This window comes from Harpia harpyja, chromosome Z, assembly GCF_026419915.1.
Source record: "Harpia harpyja isolate bHarHar1 chromosome Z, bHarHar1 primary haplotype, whole genome shotgun sequence".
Classification (NCBI taxonomy): Eukaryota; Metazoa; Chordata; class Aves; order Accipitriformes; family Accipitridae; genus Harpia; species Harpia harpyja.
In genome coordinates this window covers 78,532,835-78,553,759 of record NC_068969.1, presented here as the reverse complement: position 1 = coordinate 78,553,759, position 20,925 = coordinate 78,532,835, and the positions used below count along the sequence as shown (strand labels likewise).

The 20,925-nt window shown below is 38.8% G+C and overlaps 1 protein-coding gene across 3 annotated transcripts in view; it reads right to left on the bottom strand.

Moving 5' to 3' along the window:
• PIP5K1B (phosphatidylinositol-4-phosphate 5-kinase type 1 beta) overlaps positions 1-20,925 on the bottom strand; it is a 124,375-nt gene that overhangs the window by 39,096 nt on the left and 64,354 nt on the right. For all 3 annotated transcript variants that reach the window (XM_052777776.1, XM_052777777.1, XM_052777778.1), the window contains 3 exons: positions 19,302-19,419; positions 13,965-14,117; positions 11,923-12,222 (listed from right to left, as the gene is read on the bottom strand). In XM_052777776.1, the coding sequence (XP_052633736.1) occupies positions 11,923-12,222; positions 13,965-14,117; positions 19,302-19,419 (571 nt within the window). The remainder of the gene's footprint in view (positions 1-11,922; positions 12,223-13,964; positions 14,118-19,301; positions 19,420-20,925) is intronic.

Sequence of the window (20,925 nt, the reverse complement as noted above, 5' to 3'; positions counted from 1 at the left end):
TAAAAGGAAATACAGTTCAAGTCAATATGCAAACGTGAACTAAAACAAGCTGTGTTCATATCTAGTAGTATAACCAAACTGTTAAGAGACAGCAACTATGTTAAATATCTTATAAAACAGCAGTGCTAAGTGGAGGGAGAAAACCCGGTAGCAACTAGGAAGGATATGCTGTGCCACTAACCCCTCCTTTACCTTATGCAGCTCAGCAATGATTCATGATACGTTTTGGCACACAATGCCCTAAGATAACAGTGTAATTTTTGGAATGGAATCAAGAAGCAATAATACATCTTTTTACGTGAACAAGAACAAAATGGGATTTTGCAGAGATGACAAATAAAGAGCAGTAACTCCATGTATGTCACTTTGATGAAGACTATCAAAGTATAAATATTTTTACACAAAACATCAAGATGGCTTGTGAACTCTGAGACACATTTTGCAATCCAAAATGAGATTTGTTGGCAATCACCAGGAAAGGGCTAGTGGTTTGCAAAATTGTATGATGAGGAAAAGGGATTCTACTACTTAACACATCCCCAAGATAATTTTAACCCCAATGTCCAAGTATATAGGCAAAGAGGTAGGAAAGCTCTGTTCCACTCCATCTGTATTTCTTATGTACTCATTAAGTCATGTAGAAGCCAACTGTACAATACAGCTGAATTCTTTTCAACCTCTGGCATTCATCTTCCATGAGGAACATGGTGTCTGAATTTTAGCACTGTTGTAAGAATTTAAAGTGAAGAAACAAAGCATAACACTCTGTAATCTAAGTGTAGAAAGGCATAGCCTCATTCTGATTCCCAGACACAAAGAAGGAATTTAGAAGACGTGGTAGGTTTGATCTTGCCCAGAATAATCCTGCACAGAGGTGTGTTAGTTCAAATGGAACAAGAAAAAGGCTGCTAACGTAAGGACTGCAGTACTCCATGGCATTCTCTGATGACAGAACTCACACAGGGTTTTAGGACACAACAAAAAAGCACATTCTAAATTACCATACAACAAGATAATGAAAATTTTATTGCGCATTATGTGGGAATGTTGGTGACTAGTAACTTCCTGGTTTATGATCATTAATTGCAAAAATAGCGCAGCCAACAGGTGCAGAGGCACAGACACTTGGTGCCAAATAAGTTCCAGAATTTCCTTTACTGCTTGTTTATTGCTACCCTTTATTCAGACTTTCTCAAAAAGAAATTTCCATATAATATATTCATTAAAAATATGTAATCAGTGGATGTTTGCCGCCAAATACTTGAAGTAGATTCTGGGTAGGCTGAAAAAAATATAATACAATTCATCCACTATAAAAAGACTTACGTTAGTAGTACAGCCAGCAAAATTGTTTATGCAAAGCTAGATTACAGCAGCTAGTCAGGCTTGGAAAAAGCATTGCCACTTTTATTTTACCGTTATAAACATAACTGCTGACAGCTATGCCTTCAACCTATTCTTTACTGCCTGTTGAGTTAGATTTCATTAGACACGTTATGATTTAACTGCACTAATTACATAACCTACGTCTAGGATGGAATGTAGCCTCATGGAAGGCTGTGGTATAATATGCTGCTGCTTCTTCCACAGAGACCTCTTATGTGACAAAATTAATCTTTCTGACTGCATCAATTCACCACTGTCACTTAAACCCATACTACTTGTACTATACAATGGGCTAAAAATCTCTCTGACTACTTTTGACTTTGTTCTAGGATTACTGAAAAACATCATAAAAACAAGCAGCTATTTTGTTATTCCAGTTCATTATGAAACTGAAACACCTGCACATCCAATGGATTAATTGCAGTATATATTCTTACAAACAGCACATAGCATATGAACTCTAGCCCTTGTCCCCCGGACACCCTATTCATGATCCTACTCAGAGGCAGGACTGTCCAGTCTACAAAGTGTCTTCAGGATATTGTAATATGATCTGCCCCTCTGCCTACCTACTGGTTTGATATACAGTTCTGATTACCTCTCCTTAGAAATTTGATAACCAAACCAGCCACTCCTTATGCAAATACAAATATTTTGACCAGATCTAAGCATGGTTTACTCCCCTGTTTTTTTCTAAGGAAAATTCTGATAAGAAATAATTAACCAGAATAACAAGGAAGAATCTTAAACATCAGCATTCAACAAAAACTTACTTTGTGTCAACCTTTGTGTTCAGTCTGTATTAAGACAGAAATTTTACTTCAGTCAGTGGGATTTCCAGCTGTGAATATATCTGAAGGGTTCTCACATATGTACCATCATTAATATTTAAAATATCAAATCATGATTATTTTTAAATGTGTAAGTAACATTTTGCACACACAGTTGTACATATTAATCTGGTTTGCCAAGGAGAAGTTACAGAATGCAGCACATCAAGGTATTTCTGAACGTGCAGCATCTTATGAGAACACAAAAAGGCATAAGCCCTTCCCTGGCTCGAGGGTTGCTTGCAAGTAGCTTTGATGATTTTAGATGGAACTGGTTTTGAGAAGCAGCAGCAAGTTTTTGCTACAAAGGTACCAAAATTGAGATCCCAATCTAATGCAAAAAACCGCTCAAATAAATCACAGTATTAAAGGGTAATATTCATAGCAAAATGAGAAAGGCCTGTAAAACACCTGATGTAATCCATGTGAGGTCACTAGAAATTGACATTAACTCCCAGAAATACACTCCTTGTGTAGTTCAAGTGAGAGAAATTCAATCTTTACTCATGTAACCACTCTGAAATGCACCTTGCTAGCAAAATGGCACTGGGAGATTTCAGTAAGAGTATTATTTGTTAGTACACACTAGGGTTAAGTGATGTATTTGATAATGACAAGTAAACGTTTAGTTCCTTAACTTGACATTAAATTGTTCATCTTGTTTGTATTTATATATGTGTTATTTCACTAGCTATACAGATTCTGTCAACATGATGTTGTCACTTGGTCACCAAGTACTGCTTGCAAGGCTGGCTTTAGCTGCTCTGACAACTTCCAGATGGCAAGTGTCACCCATCCCATTCTAGCCTTAAGCACTATTTTGCTTTCATACCACATAAAAACCCCAGTGAAATGGCATCACAAAATATGATGTTTCAGAACACAGAAGAATAACTCTCTGAATCAGATTTTCTCTTCCCTAAGCTAATCAGATGTTAAAGCATTCTGTGAATCATCTTAGACATGGTTACACTTACCTATCTCAGCCAGTAACTAACAGAGCAAGGTAAGTATTTTTGCCATGGAATTTCATTTTTATTTGAGATGCAGCCAGCCCAAGCTGTGTACTGTCTGATGCAGAAATCTGCATTCATGTTGCTAACCATGCAAAACAACTCAAGTCAGCAGGTCATTTTCATAAAACAATCAGGGAAAATGCTACTCAAAAAAATATAATTTCACAAGCTTATGAAATGCAAAACCTGAAAGGATAACCATGCAAGTGAGCATTTCCTCTCCTACAAGCATTTTGGAAAACGGACATAGGCACTAATGTAACAGAAAGAAGACTGATTTTACACCAAATCAGTAATTACTCTCCATCATAAGGAGATATATAAAAATCCCCCCAAATAAAAGACTATCTTGCAAAATAAGCATTTCTTAGAAACAAGTGTGTAAATGTCAAATGACTAGTGATGGGCCTGGTTTAGAAACAATCTATCTCAAGAAAATAAATCATCAACTCCCCTAAAGTGTATGTGGAGTCGCTTCCCGTTTCAACAGACTTCTTGAAACATATTGTTAGCTAACACTCCTAAAAATTACAATCTGGTTTCTGATTTTCAAAGTAGAAGTAAAGAGAAATCTGGAATTTCAATTGATAAAATAGGAGTGATAATATATAGATACAAGAGATCTGCAGTATCATTCCATGTCCATTTTCCTCAAACTACCATTTCTGACAAAGAGGCCCTTCATTAGCACATTCTCCACCTCCATGCCATGCTATGCCATCTGTTATTTCTGCTCTGTGCTGCAGTTCAATACTCCTGCAAGTTGTGACAACACTACTGTTTGTAAGAACATGCTGTAGAATAGGTCACTGAAATTATTTGGGTTAAAGAATAATCTGTGTAGACCCTTTGAGGTAGAAAAAAGACAAGAAAACTAACAGCCCCACCCCTGCTACTAAGGGTTTTGAAAAATCCAGTGAATAAATTTGATCATACAAGGTCTCCATCACAGTTGCCTCAGATATGCGTTCATGCCATAAAGCTTGAGAATTTTGTAGCAACTGTCTAAAACAGCAGTGATGAAAGTAATACCCAGACCTGAAACTTATAAGACCTTCTTTGTCTTCAACTTTGAACTTTCTTGTCTTTACAGGCTTCTTTGTTAGTCAGGCCATTAATGCCACTTTTAAACTGATTTCCTTAGAAAAGTCTGTAGTGTTCTTTGTTAATATAATAAAGGAAAAATGCAGACTTTAAAAAGCCATTCAATTCTCACTAGGAAAAACGTCTTGAAATTATGTTGTTGTTCTTAAAAACTGCATGACCACAATTGGATTGTCACTGCTTCCATAACAGATATTTTGCAATACAGGTATCAATATATTAATTATTGTTCTAATGTTAACTTACAAATGAAAAATGGGTAACCAAATACTTTTGTTTAGAACATTCCTCAAGACGTGCATGAAATTCTTATAAATGTAGAGCACTCCTAACTAACTATGCCTTTGGCTTTTCCAGCAACCAGATCATTTCCAACCATTGCTACTACATGTCTGAAAAAGGAAAAAAACAAAACAGAAGCTGTAACAGTATCGCATCAAACTAAGTAAAAATAATTCTGGTAAAGTGCAGCTTTGGAATAAATGGGCTTACTGACGTGACGCCCATTTACAAGAAGGGTTGGAGGGAGGATCCGGGGAACTACAGGCCTGTCAGCTTGACTTGACCTCGGTACCAGGGAAGATTATGGAACAGTTTGTCTTGAGAGCATTCACATGGCATGTGCAGGACAAACAGGACATCAGGCCCAGTCAGCATGGGTTTACGAAAGGCAGGTCCTGCTTGACCAACCTGATCTCCTTCTGTGACCAGGTGACCCACCTAGTGGATGAGGGAAAGGCTGCGGGTGTTATCTACCTCGACTTCAGCAAGGCCTTTGACACTGTCTCTCATGGCATACTCCTTGAGAAGCTGGTGTCTCATGATTTAGACAAGTGTACTCTTCGCTGGGTGAAAAACTGGCTGGATGGATGAGCCCAAAGAGTTGTGGTGAATGGAGTTAAATCCAGTTGGTGGTGGGTCACAAGTGGTGTTCCTCAGGGCTCGGTGTTGGGCCCTGTTCTGTTTAATATCTTTATTATTGATCTAGATGAGGGGATTGAGCGCACCCTCAGTAAGATTGCAGACGACACCAAGTTGGGCGGGAGTGTTGATTTGCTTGAGGGTAGGGAGACTCTACAGAGGGATCCGGACAGGCTGGATCGATCAGCCAAGGCCAACTGTATGAGGTTCAACAAGGCCAAGTGCCGGGTCCTGCACTTGGGTCACAACAACCCCATGCAACGCTACAGGCTTGGGGAAGAGTGGCTGGAAAGCTGCCCAGCAGAAAAAGACCTGCGAGGGTTGGTCAACAGCCAGCTGAATATGAGCCAGCGGTGTGCCCAGGTGGCCAAGAAGGCCAACGGCATCCTGGCCTGTATCAGGAACAGTGTGGCCAGCAGGACCAGGGAGGTGGTTGTTCCCCTGTATTCGGCACTGGTGAGGCCGCACCTCGAGTGCTGTGTTCAGTTTTGGGCCCCTCACTACAGGAAAGACATGGAGGTGCTGGAGCGTGTTCAGAGGTTGGTGAGGGGCCTGGAGCACAAGTCTTATGAGGAGTGGCTGAGGGAACTGGGGGTCTGGAGAAAAGGAGGCTGAGGGGAGACCTTATCGCTCTCTACAACTACCTGAAAGGGGGTTGTAGTGAGGTGGGTGCTGTTCTCTTCTGTCAGGTGGCTGGAGATAGGATGAGAGGAAATGGCCTCAAGTTGCGGCAAGGGAGGTTTAGATTGGATATTAGGAAAAATTTCTTTACTGTAAGGGTTGTCAGACATTGGAACAGGCTGCCCAGGGAAGTGGTTGAGTCACCATCCCTGGAGGTATTCAAAAAGCACGTAGACAAGGCACTTCAGAACATGGTTTAGTGGGCATGGTTGATGGTTGGACTCGATGATCTTGAAGGTTTTTTCCAAACTAAATGATTCTATGATTCTGTGATAATTTCCATTTAAAATCATCAGAAGGGAAATCCCATAATACAAAAAGCTGAATTCTGCTGTTTGGTTTCTAATTCTACTGAGAAGTCTTAACAGCAATGCATTTTGTGATTCATGTCTTGAAAAATTTTAAGCAATGAGAAAGAAAAAAACCCCTATGACTTGAATTCCCACTCTAACCACCAGACAAAAAATGGTGTTCACAAACTTTAATCCTCCAGATAGTGTGGAGATATTAGCTGAATAATCCTGATAATACTCCTATGAGGCATCTAATCATTCTCCTAATTTTCTAATGCAAAAATACACTATAAAAATTAAGCGTTCTGCAACAGAGGGAACAACATTGAGTCAACCTTCATCCATCAGGAAAGGTTTTGGTTTCCTCATCTGCAGTAAGACATGCTTTAAGGAGAAAGGTGAAGAAGAAAACAGTAAAGATAATTTGAATCTCACTTCTTAGTAACAGCTGTATTTACAGAGAGAAGAAACTTATTTTTCCACCTTCACGAATTTGGAAGAGATATCCCCAGCAAGAAATCATAAAACATGCATACTTTGCCTACTTGTAGGTCATTAGCACTTCAACTGATAGCTCAGAAAATACTCTTCCTATTGAGACAGAAAATCTACTTAATGCAAGACAAAATTCCCTGGTTTTAAAGTGAGTTGCCTTGTCTGTTTGTTAATGTTAATTTGTTAATGTAGTTTTAAATGTGACAGAAGTCACAGGATGCCTAAGGTCACCAAGTTAACTGAGAAGAACTAGTTCTGAGTTTATAGGCCAACTCTTAAATATGCTTCATTAAGAAAAAAGTCAAACTTAAGTAACAAATGAAGATCACTAGTGCTCTTATGAACTCTGGCTCACTTTTCCCCCACTTTTTTTAAATAGGTGAGGAATAAATCTTAACTTCAGTTTTTAGAATATCATGTCTTTGCAGTTTTGCTGGGGAATTTTATCCCAAATTTCCGTATAAATAAATACTGCTTGATTTGCATAGGTAGTTATTTCATCTCTGATATTTATATACATGAAATAGTGTTACGCAAGAGGAGGAAGAAATACTGGGAATTGACCACTGACTGACAAAAATAGGTTATCTGAGTACATACAGGTAGACATCTTGCTAAGTAGACATTAACAGCAAAGTAAAGAACAAGAGGAAAAATATGTGGAAAATTTTTTTCAATTTGCCCAGTTACTAGAGCTAACTGCATTAATATGCACTCCTTCTTTTAGCCCTTTTAAGTTTTCTTTTCTCTTGGATTCAGCAGCAGATGGAAAGGGAAAAACACAACCAGGCTATTTTTAATAGAATACCCCAAATTCCTGCATATGACTAGTTGACATTCAAGAACATACCGTATCTGTGTGAGTGTGTGAAGCAAAGATTTACAGATACAGAATCCTGTGATTACCTATTCTCCTGAAATTCATGTTTCTTGTTTAAAGTTATATTAACATGGTTTGTTAGGTAACTAGATGAAGAACAGTTTGTAGAATAATATCTCTGTATAACCATGACACTGTCAGTTTTAAAAGGGACTTCCTTCTTTTTTTCTTTCAATAGTTACCAGTTCTTCTGTACTTTAAGGGATCACAGGGAAGATATTAAGAGTGTTTTCATAATCAAACCACTGGACCATATTCTGATGAGATGTGTTGGTGTACCTTTCCTGCAATAATTTGATGTGCTGGTGTACCTTTCCTGCAGTAGTTTTTGACATGTACCTCTATAAAACTCTATATTAATTTTTAACATGGGATGATCAAAAGACAAACTTTGTAACTTGTGTGTTTGGACTGCGAATTCCTTGTATCAGAGAACAGGTGTCTTCCCCGTGCTTTCTGCCCAGAACAGAGGTAATTTGTATTTATTAAACTGCTTAAGAGTTCCACTAAAGATTGAATAAGTAATAATGGATGCCTAGCTTTACTTCGATTCCATATCAACTATGAAAAATAGAATACTACTATTAATTCTCTTTTAGCCTTTCTCATACAGAGTTGTGCTAATGTTACTTGTACTAACACACCACTTAATGCCATAGCTTATCCTTTGCCCCACAAAAGTATTCCTCCACACAGAAACAATTTCTGCAGGATTAGGTGTTTATAGCGAAACACAACAGCAGCTAAGTTTGATGTGGAGCTTAATTTTCTGCACCTTTAAGTAAAAAAAAAAAAGAAATCCCCAAATGCACTTTAAACTATTTCATGTCTTTACTGACTTTGTTTTTATTTAGTACTTGCTTATGTGCCATAAAGCTTTTAATTCTTAGTCTCATTCATGAGCAGAACAGTTTCTGTTATTATTTGTAAGACTAATTTTATTTAAAAATTGGAGAATCTGGTCTATTCTTTAATAATTCATAATTTTATATAATGATCAGAGTAGCTAACAGCATGACTACTAAAAATAAATCTCAGCTATTGAAACTACCTTCCTATACTTTCAGTATTTACCATTACACAAAATACAGGCACATTTGCTTTACAAATTAAAGCACTCTGAATTGAATAAGGCTTCAAAGCAAAGATTTTTAGGAAAGCTATTAAGGCAAGTGAAATTATTTATTTTTAGTACCGTTTGCTTGTAGTGTGTCCCCTGTCTCCTCTCCGCCACCCACTCCAGTAACCATGATAGTGCTTGCTGGCAAGGATAGGATAGCTATACTAAGTCTCAGCAATAGTCTGGAATTTGAAAGCTAGTTCAAATTTTCAATTGTGTGCATTGTATGTATGATAAACTCAGGAATATTACATCTTTAGGAACACTGTAATGTTACATTCCTTGGTTTAGCTAAGGTGCAAAAAGTGCAAAATGGCCCGTGAGCAGAGCTTTCAGACCTTGTCACCTTGAGTGTGAACATAACAAGCAGGGGATGCAGAAGCTGGACAGTGCTATCAATCTGCACCTGTACCAAAGTAGACAACCTGGAGTGGCTATTGGAGGCACCAGCCCATGACAGATCACCACAAGTCACTCAGATCCATCCTCTAACCAGGCAGATCATGCATTTCTTCATCAGAGCTGCAGGAAGGTGTGACAGACAAGAACTGATACTCCAGCAGTGGTCTACCACTGCCATACCCACTACTACATTCCCCTGGGGAGGGAGCTCTGTGTCAGCTGAAGAGATGTATCAGGAGGCCAGCTCAGCTAAGCAAGGAAGCCACAGCACGGCTTGAATGTGAAAAGGCAGTATACAGGATCGGGGAGGACAGACAGGCAGGCTACAAAGGAGGGATTGAGAAACACTGCCTGGGAACGTAGGGATAGCAATTATTGCCAAAGAAGCCAAAGCTCAGATAGAGTTGAGACTTGCAAGGGATGTCAAAGGGCACAAAGAAGATGTTAGTGCTAAAAGGCTGACCAATGAAAACATGGGCTCATTGCTGAATGGGGCAGGTGATACAGTGACAGCAGACACAGATCACAGCAGGTCCCCACCACTGCCTTTGTCATCACCAGCAAGTTCTACCAGGCCTCTGCACTTAGTGACAGAGCTTAAGGAGGAGAGGGGCTACCAGCCGGGGATGTTTATATTAAAGAAGCAGGAAAAACCCCCCATTGCTTACTGATTCTGATTGCAAATATGAACAGTGAAAATATAATCCAAATTTGAGCCACACAGAAGATAATTTCTTAGTCCAGAAATATTGACAAGATCAAATTTTCTTTAATGAATTTTTAATTCCAGTGCCTACACTAACTTTCTCACTTTGGAGTAAAAGCAAAAAGAGATGACAAGTTATGAAGCCCTAAAAATCTAGGTCAGTTATCACTCACGCTAAGTAGCTATCCAAATACCATATGGGCAGAAAAAAGCAGTGGCAAAACTGATGTCCTTTTCCTGAAATGGATGGAGTTATCTCTATTCTTTCTAAAGGCAGTAGTACAAGGCAAGTAGTCAGATCCAACCTCATTTGTTGAGCAAATTCAGCTGTGTGAAAGATAACAGTGTCTCCTCCCTTTGTTTTACAACAGTGTAAGACTTATTTGAATAGAAAAATAATGCCAGTTAATTTTTTTATATACATATAACATTCAGTGTGTATATATATCTACAGACACACACAGACACATACTATACTGTAGTGTGTATATATATGTATTTATGTATACACACAGACTATTTAAAGATAATTTTCTTCTTTTCTTTTAATAATATTAAGATTTAGCTGGGCCTTGAAGAACTCCAGACTAACTTTAGAGCTGTTAATCTAAGAGCACACACTGAAAAAACTGTTTAGTTCAGCACTCAAATGACATGTAGCAAGAATTTACCCATACTTTCAAAGAACCAGTAAGAGTCCCATTTATATGTAACAATTAAATGATTGATTCTTGTTTTTACTTTTCAGTCCAGTTCCCTCTTTCAGATTCTGTTCATTATTTTCTATACAATAGACCCCCCCAGGCTTTGACCCCAGGCTTTGACTGGGTAACCTTTGACAAGTGGGGGGATGCACAAAAGGGCATCCAGAACCCCAGATGTGGCATGCTGATGCATTCTGCATTATCACACATGGCAGGAGCTCAGGAAACACTCACTGCAAGAAGCTACAGAAAGAACAATGTGTGGTGTTAGATAAATGTCTCGCACTGAATATGCAGCTGAACATTAGGTCACCCAGCTTTACAAACCAAGCACACAAGGCATTGCAGGCTTCTGTGAAAATTAAACAAAAAGTACTATTCATGTGCAGAAACAACGCTTTCCGTCTTGCACCACAGGTGGCAGTGAACAACAAACCCTGATGTTCAGGATGCCTCTTCTATGTGATAAGTTCAGTCTACCCATTCTGCTTTTTTATTATGAAACTCTTAGGATTCCCCTCAGACAAAGCCAATCTTTTTTTTCCACAACCCCTGTGAATCTTGTGAAACTCTGAGAGACCTTGATAACTCCCCTTTTTCCTACTTTACATTTTCTTACCTTTGCTACAGAAAAAAATCCATTTTACAACAATTCTCCTGTCCACAAGAGGCACTGATTCCATTCACCAAGGTCCTCTTAAAGGACAACGGCAGATATGCCTCTCCTGCCTTGAAAACGTTATGTGGACATTAAGCACTACCTTTCAGCTGAGGAATAAATTACTTTGCTCCAGAAATAAGATTGCTGCCACTAGACTGCCTCCCCCATTCCGTTTCCTAGCTCTTGTTAACTTACAAAGAGGCAGACTTACTTCCTCATGAGGGGGGCAGCAAGGGTGGTGCTGGTGTCTGGTGAAAGGATGCAAGGGAATGGCTTAAAGCTGCATCAGGGAAGTTCAGACTGGATATTAGCAAAAAGTTCTTCAGTGAGAGGGTTGTCAAGCACTGGAACAAGTTACCCAGGGAAGCGGTCATGGCCCCAAGCCTGCTGGTGTTCAAGAAGTATTTGGACAACACTGAGATATATGGTTTAACTTTTAGATTGCCCTCTGTGGAGTCAGGAGTTGGACTTGATGACTCTTGTAGATCCCTTCCAACTCAGGATATTCCATTCTATGATTCTATGATCTCAGATCCCAACAGCTTAACTAAATTACAGGCTTCATCAGTGGTTTGACATCCATAGTTTTTCCTAATTAAATTGCATGGAAAAGGAATGGAGGTTAAACAGCACACAGACCCACGTCCCACTCTCTGTTTTGCTGAGGTAAATCTAGAACAGATATGAACACAGAAGTTTAAATAGTTAATAATTTTTACTCACTCGACAATCCCGCTGTAGTGTTTTCATTAGTGCGCTGTGTGTTTCAGAATCAAAATACAACCCTTCATGCATGTCTTGCAAGAAATCCAAGTCTTTGAATGTAGGGCTGGACTTCTCCCTCTCTTTTCTTGATGCTCTCCGTTTGTATGTGGAGCCTTTCAAGTCATATGTGAAATGCATTTTCAAGGCTCGGGGCAAAACATTGTTCATTACAACAATTCTAATATTAATTCCTCCTGACTGAACGCAGTACAGCCCATAAAATTTGGGTAGAAGAGTCCTTGGATTCTGGTTCAGATTCTAAAACAAAAGAGATATTGTTAAATATGTCTATTTTCAATAAACTTCCATGCTTAAGAAAGTTTTTTTTAATATCAAAGGACATTAACAAACATCAAGAAAACTGTGCTTGTTTTCTTACTGAGTATAGTTTGTTTGACCAGTTGATTTCCTTTGTGGTTCTGTATTTCAGAAAGCTAGCATAAACACTGTCTTTTTGCCAGGAGCTCATATAGGCCAAGAGAAGAGCAGTAACTGCATTTATGCCAGGTTTCTCTTTCTCACATCCCATGAAAGAGCAGACTAGGCCAAACCTAAAAGCATCCTGAAGATTTAATTTATTTATTCTGAGCTGAACAACCTTTGCATTCTACCTGCTTGAAGGAGTTTGGGTCAACTGTAGTTCTCATTACCTTGACTTGGATTCTGAAAAACAGAACCCCTTTCTCCATGAGGCTTTTCACATTGAGGATTAGTGCCAAATGACTAAGTTGTCTCCACAGGAGTGTTAGGTCATAACAGAACCACAACTGACCATCAGAACAGAAAAGTGTGAAATAATCCAAATTCCACAACAGGTAAAAAATTAACTAGGAGAGGATAAGAGAGGTGAGAGCAAAAATCCTCCTTCTAAATACAACTACACTCAGTTTTTGGCATGAAAAAGCAAGAAGAGGAAAAACTACTTCAAGTCTTACATGATTACTAAGTCACAACATACAACTATGGGAAGAAAGTACTTTCACAGGAAATAATCACAGTGATTAAAGTTTTACACTTTGGAAAAGTTCTTAGAAACAAAGCAAAGTGGCCTTATACTTGTATTTTATACATTGTATATTTGTCTATTGTAATAACTCAAACTTATGCTGAGCTGATGATCATGATTAGAAACAATAAAAAAAGTACCTGCCACCATTGCTCTTTTTCATGCTGTAAGTGCATAATTTTTTTTAAACAAACAGTGAATCCATGTTACTTTAGTGTAATAATCACAATATTCCCCATTTTTAGTACAAGAAAGAGGGTAACTTTTCAAGTGTTTACTTAAGAAAGCAAAGAAAGTCAGTCACAGGTCTAATACTCTGAATTCCCGCATACCACCCAGAAGAATCTCTGTTCATATGTATGAGTGGCTTTTGTTTAAAAAACAAAAGGAGAATTACGTTCTACTTACTTTGGATCAATGGTTTCCCTTTCTGATGACTGACACACATAAAACAATACAATTGACTTAGCATTAGGCCTCAAAAAGATCAATTTAAAAATAAAGTTTTGAACAAATTATATGGATAAAAATATTTTTTACATTATTGTTTTAATACATGAGAAATGGAAATTAGAAGTAGTCCAGAAACAAAAGTGAAACTGACCGGTCTAGTTTCTTTGTCCACTCTGAAATGCAGAGGGTAGACAAACACAAAATGGAGAAAAAAAGTTGAATTAGAAATTTAGAAACCTTTTCTTGTTACTAGCTTATTAGAAGCAAAGTTTGGTATCAAATCAGATGACGACATTCAGCTTCATCTTGAATGCTAAAAGAACAGCAATTATTATCTTAAACATATTCTTGATTTATATCTATTCTTTCTGATGGGTGTGTGGGGTACAAAGTTGAAAGACAGGTAAAAAATGTCAAAAAAATTATGAAAAATACAGATAAAGCCAATGAAAAATTAAAAGACAACAAATGAAACTGAATTGTCAGAAGTGTGACACAAAACAGGAAAAATACAGGTAAAATACAGTCTTCAATTACTTACCATATAATAACCTGGCAAGAGCTTCTGAAGAAACTCAGCCTCTTTGTGTTGAACTGTTTTGATGATGAACTCGTCATCACTAGTTACAAAAAATAAGGACCCACTGGCACCTGGGTTGGATAATTCAATTAAAGGCTCACTGCAGATTGAGTACTGGAAGAGACAAAAATTGTTTTTCACTGCCAATGCATGAGTTACTCAAACAGAAGTTTAATACAAAGAACTGCAGGTTCAAATAGGCACAGGAGAATCATGGAGCTTATTCTTTGGTCTTCAACTGCAGCAACTCTACTATGTACAGCAGGCTGGGTCACAGTGATTTGGCAGGGCAGTTGTTATACTCCACTCTGCCCAGAACATGCTGCACAACCATGGAAGAGCAGTTGGGAGCAGAGCATATGGTCCCTCTTCATGTCCTACTGCAGCAGCTGAACTTTCCCCAGCATGAAGCGAGTGGTTGTGGTGGAGAGAGTCCATTCCCACACTGTCAGCATTGCAAATTCTTGAGTCAGAAGCCTTAAGATGACATTTTTACTCCAACTGTTTGCTTTGCACCACCATTTGACAAACACAGTGGGAGCAGATGTTTCTCACTATAGACAAACAGGCAAGTCCTCTTCTGTGAAACTGGGATTGAAATCATTAGAATAATAACCTTGATATAGCTGCTAATGTAGTTTTCTGATTGAAAACTGTTTGAAACAGAAAAACTAAATACCAGTAAGAAGGAAAAATTGGGGTTTGGAGGACCATTACTTTGGATGCTTAGACAGGCTTCCTCTTCCACGGGGAAACAGTAATAATTACAATCACTTTAAGGAGGAAAAAGACACCAAGGAGTATTCCTTAGCAGTAGAATCAGATCTCGCACAAAGGCTAACGTACATTTATTAAATCTCCATTAATTCACACTTCATGCTTCATGCAAACTAAATGGAGAGGAGACATTAAGCTCAAAAACATAGAAATATCTGTTTATATTAAACTTGAGAGCTTGTTTAAAATATCATTAAACTTTCATTCAGACACTCTTTTCCTTTGTTATATATCATCAATTTTACACACTTATGGATTTAGTGTACAGCCCAATATTTTAAGGCTTCAGTCTTTGAAAGAAACAAAATTACACAGGACTTGAATTGTAAGTAGTGTAAGCACCATGGAATTGTTCTTAGCAGTGCAGTATGTCTTCTGGTCTTCTCAGAACAAAAGGAATAACTGTTTCAGTAACAAATATCTGGTTTATTGGGTCATTGCCTGAGATGAGTTGAGCAATTCCACAAGAAAAAACAGTTTTGTTTGTTGAAAACAGCTTTCATTAAATTCAACTGGAGTCTTGCCATTGATTTCAGTGGGTGGTGATAGCAAAGAAAAGTGATACAAGAAAATCTAATAAACATGTTCTTTTGTGAGCACTTGAACTACAGAAGCACGCTTCCTATGGACTCAAACCAGTGCCTTAATGCATCTTCTTATCCTGGCTCCAGCTGAAGCTTTTCCCATGCTTGCAATTTTTAAGAGACTTTTGCTATAAAAATGTTTCCTGTTTGTCTCCCTGCTTCTCCAGTTCACTCAGTTCCAGTTAATGCAACAGACCTTTCTTATTAATCCTATAGTTGCAATTATCTACAGATAGAACAGCAATACTGGTCTGTAACAGTACAGACCTTCAGAGCAAATAAACAGTTGTATTGCAACACCTGTTTCTTCTTGCCAAAGTATATAAAGCTTCATGAGTAACTGTCATTGTTGTAAGCATTTGAAACCAGTTATCTTAAACATTAAAGCTCAATAAAACAGTATAGCATAAGCACAAGTTATTAATCTACCCTGTGTATTGGTCATTTTACAGTTGAGTTCATTCCTGTAAAATAAAAGTCTACCCACCAAGTGCTGCTATACAAATTGCCCAGAAAATTTTGACTGGACACTTAACGAAAGCCAAATCAAAACTGAAAAGCAAGACAATCCCCAAGCCCCTGACAATTAAGTACTTTATGATCAGGAAGTTTCCCTGCAAAATGCCAGTACTCCATGAGGTTTCCAGTAACAATTTAATTCTACCACCTGTTCAAAAGTATTTACCCTCATTATCCAGTCTGACTCCTACAGTGCATTACTGCTCAACCTCCTTTGAAAGCGTGAAACTGTAAATCTTTGGGCTTTGTCATTGCAAATTAACAGCGTAAACTCACATGCGCTTGCTGTAATTTTTCCTCTTTTTACTTCACTTCCCATTCAGCCACAGTTGGACCATCACTTGGCATATTGTTACAGTAAAGTGTTTTAGATACTGAATTGCAATTATGGTCACTACATGACAGATCCAGATTTCACAGAAACAAGAGGGACTGTTCAGCCAGAACCCTGACACCTGCTATTGGGACCAAACTCTTAACCAATTTGGTCATAACCAATTGGAAAAAGGGTCCCGAACTAAAAATAGTTTTGTTTCATGATCATAGTACCCCTCTGATCACATCTGCATCTAGACTGTAAAGGACTGCAACCTGCTTTGATTTCAAAGTGATGCACATTTAGAATCAGAAACAACAGAAATGGATTCTAACATGCTTGCAGAGCAAGTATAACCCTAACAGAGGCATGCATCAGTTACAACAGACACTGAAATTCCAACTGTATTTCACAAAAATACCTGTTTGTTGAAGGAAATCTGCTTTTGCATTTTCAAGAAAAGAAGGCGCACTCAATCTTGAAACTAGCTTTTCTAGTTGCCCCTTTTCCTTGGAAACATATCACTAGTGTCTTTTGCCATGCCAAGAGAAAAAAGAATCTGCAACAACTTGCCTTTACTGGGAATTTCCCTCAGGGATTAGTCATTTTGTAGCTAAGCTGAGCATCACAAATCTTTTATCAACAGCAAGCAGTCTTTCTATAATCTTTAATTTATGCTACTGCAAATGCTTCCTTAGATGGAACAGAAGTTGCAGGTGACAATAGCTTTACTCTAGGAAGTACAGTCTTTTCAGCAGCTGGCAACGCAGCCGACGTTTCATCTTTTGCCAAGTCCATAAAAGGAGATAGATAAACAACATACACAATGACATTCCTGTCCTGCATGACATCCTTGTCTCTAAATTGGAGACACATGGATATGACAGATGGACCACTTAGTTCATAAGGAATTGGCTGGATGGTTGTACTCAGAGAGTTGCAGTCAATGGCTTGGTGTCCAAGTGGAGAGCAGTGACAAGTGGCATTCCTCAGGGGTCAGTATTGGGACCGGCGCCGTTTAACATCTTTGTTGGTGACAAAGTTTGGATTGAGTGCACCCTCAGCAAGTTTGCCAACGACACCAAACTCTGTGGTGCGGTCGACATGCTGGAGGGAAGGGATGCCATCCAGAGGGACCTTGACAGGCTTGAGAGGTGGGCCCGTGCGAACCTCATGAAGTTCAACAAGGCCAAGTGCAAGGTCCTGCAGATGGGCCGGGGCAATCTCAAGCACAAATACAGGCTGGGCCGAGAATGGATAGAGAGCAGCCCTGAGGAGAAGGACTTAGGGGTGCTGGTTGACGAGAAGCTCCGGATGACCTGGCAATGTGCACTTGCAGCCCAGAAAGCCAACCATATCCTGGGCTGCATCAAAAGAAGTGTGACCAGCAGGTCAAGGGAGGTGATTCTCCCCCTCTACTCTTCTCTCATGAGACCCCACCTGGAGTACTGTGTCCAGCTCTGGGTCACTCAGCATAAGAAAGACATGGACCTGCTCGAGTGGGGCCAGAGGAAGGCCATGAAGATGGCTCAGAGGGCTGGAGCATTTCCTATGAAGACAGGCTGAGAGACTTGGGGCTGTTCAGCCTGGAAAAGAGAAGGCTCCAGGGGGACCTTATAGTGGCCTTCCAGTACCTAAAGGGGGTCTACAAGAAAGCCAGAGAGGGACTTTTTACAAGGGTGTGTAGAGATAGGATGAGGGGTAATGGCTTTAAACTGAAAGAGGGTAGATTTAGATTAGATGTAAGGAAGAAATTCTTTACTGTGAGGGTGGTGAGGCACTGGAACAGGTTGCCCAGAGAAGTTGTGGATGTCCCATCCCTGGAAGTGTTCAAGGCCAGGTTGGATGGGGCTTTGAGCAACCTGGTTGAGTGGAAGGTGTCCCTGCCCATGGCAGGAGGGTTGGAACTAGATGATCTATAAGGTCCCTTCCAACCCAAACCATTCTGTGATTCTGTGATTTATAAAACTCCAACCCAACTGCACTTCCCTGCTACTAACATCTATAATTCAAAGGAATTATCTGTTTTTATACATAATTATTGTCATGAGGGCTAGTAATACAAAATCCATACATAGTACTAAAGAAATAAAATCAGACATCCACATTCAACCTAAATAAAAGCAAAACCAGCTAAGTTTTGCTTTTAGGGTCATTGTTCAAGAAGGAAAAAAACCCTTATAAGACACTTGAACAAAGCAGAAGTCAGTGAAGTAATATATTAAGTAATGTTTCAGCACCATTTAATCAATTTTTTCTTTTTTACTTATTCAAGCTCTTTCAAATTCTTTTGGTTTTAAAGAAACAGTTATCAATAATGGAGCAAAAAGATCTAAAAAACTCATTCAAAGAAGTTACCAATAAAACTCTGATGTATAAAATTGCTAATTTGTACTGAGACTCTGATTTGTTGGATGGACCAGCAGGAGACAAACTGCACATGAGGCAAACATCTAGAAAACAATCCAGCCCTTTGCTTTACACTACCCTTCTGAAAGCAGAACTACAGGAGAAGTAACATAGTGGATCCTCGTCCCTGGCAGTGCACAAAGTGGTTCTGCCAAGTAAAGCCTGCTTCTATTATGGCAGCAAATGCATCACTTTCTTCTCACATAACAGTTGAATACTGAGAAGGAATAAGTCTTCAAACTATAAAATACAGAGAACAAAGGAGATACTCTAAAATGCTTCTTTTTTAGCCCACCACCCACTTTTCTCAAGGCTAGATGGGAACATTTGCAGACAAACACTTACTTACGGAAGTGAATAAATAGTGCAAATAACACAGGAGCACTTTATTAGAACTGAACTGGTAGAAGTCACACAAGTACTGATTATAACTTCTGTAGAAACAATGACCTGAATGAGCAGTAATACTCAAGTTACTCAAGTCAATCAACAAGGCAGGTTTTTATAGGAGTCAACACAAAGATGAAGAACTAAAATTTTTGTAAAACACTAAAAATATTCACTAGTTATAAACCACTCCACACACAAAATTTACTACCCATTTGGGTACCACTAAAGCATCCTCTTCTGTCACTATGAAACTAGTATGCATTATAACAATTTGTACTTCAAAGGAAGACTGCAAGCTCTTACCAGATAATCATCAGGCTTGATACCAAAAAGTTCTCTGAAATAGCGGAAGGCAAGAGGTGCGTACGTCTTAAATCTGAAGTCAGGGTAATGATGAGCAGGGGTGAGATTGCTCCCTTCACTGAAAACAAAAACAAAAATAAACCAAATGCAATTATTATTGAGCAATTTTTAGTGACCTCCTCCTTGCAGCTAGTTTTACTGTAAAGCTGCCTAACTCAAGCATTGGCCTTCTGAGACAAGAGTCATAAATGCAGATAAACCTCCCTATCACTATTAATCAGTGTAATTGAAATGTCTGTGAGCGATGGAATACTGCCAGCAAATTCCTTTCTCCCTCCTTAAAGGAAATGACTATTTTCACCACCTATATACATTTGCGTAAAGATGGGGTGTAAACTAATGCTACAATTTCCAATATCCCTCCAAGGTAAGCCAGTCTAATAGCTTATTGACACAGGAAGGGTCACCCCCACCTCATGTAAGCTCATGGAAAAAGTTTGGAAGGCAACGCAGCAAAGCAACTTCACACTAGCTTGGTGACCTGAGTTGGTTTGCAGGGGAGTCAGACGGATACTAAGGACAGCACAACACAGAGAGCAGAACCGTGTGGCCAGAGCAGTGGGAAGGAAGCAGGACTACATACATTTTTTGGTGCCAGCAAACATTGATTGGCTCAGCCTTATTTATGAAATGGCATCCTCAGCATTCGTCTCTTCTGCAGGCTAACTGCACTTACGGTATCTCTTTCTTTCTTGCTAATATAGTCCAGAACTGGGAAGCCATTCTGGCTTTGCTGACCTTAAAGTGGTTTTCTGTTTGTCTGCCTGTCATGTCATGTGTTTTACCCCACGTCAATCTAAACCAGCACTAGCTTACATGCTCAGTTGGTTAAACAGGAACACAAGGTACAGATCCTTTGGGGAATTCTGGAAAATGATATGCAGTTGTATGCAAGATACAGATTCAAACTAGAAGAGGCACAGACAAAGACTACGAGGGTGACCAGCCTGGAAGACAGTCTTTCTCAAAGGAATAAACAAATAAATAAATAATTATTGCAGCCTCCTTAGCTCTTTTCCATGTTGTATATTTACCATCTCACTGTATTTTTAGGCTGCAGTTGTATGAGTCTTGAGATGAATACTGCATGATTTAAGCTAAAGGAAAAGGTCAGCAGCAAAATGCTGCCAGAACTAAAAAATAAATAAAAGGTGGCTGTGGATTCATTTATGATGGAAACTAAAAGAAGGCTTTTAAGCAGAAGAGTAAAGTTCTATACTGTGATTTCAACATAGACAAGAACAGCTTTAAGACAAAGTTTGGTCAGTCTGAATGGTTTGATTTGTTAGATGAGTACAAAATCCAAGACTTGACACAGTGGCCAAAATCAGCTCTTCCAGCACTTCTTTACTCATTTATCCTAACTAAATTATTCAGAAATGCAGCATGTACCTTTATGTTTCACAAGAAGAATATCCAAAGTATACAAAAAAAAAAAAAAAAAAGCTAGGAATTCACACAGATATGAAAAGGAATAAACTCTAAGCAACATTCCTGCAAAGACTAAATTAAATATCATGATAATATTTAATAGCTTTGATCCTGTATAATTAATGCTTGTCAT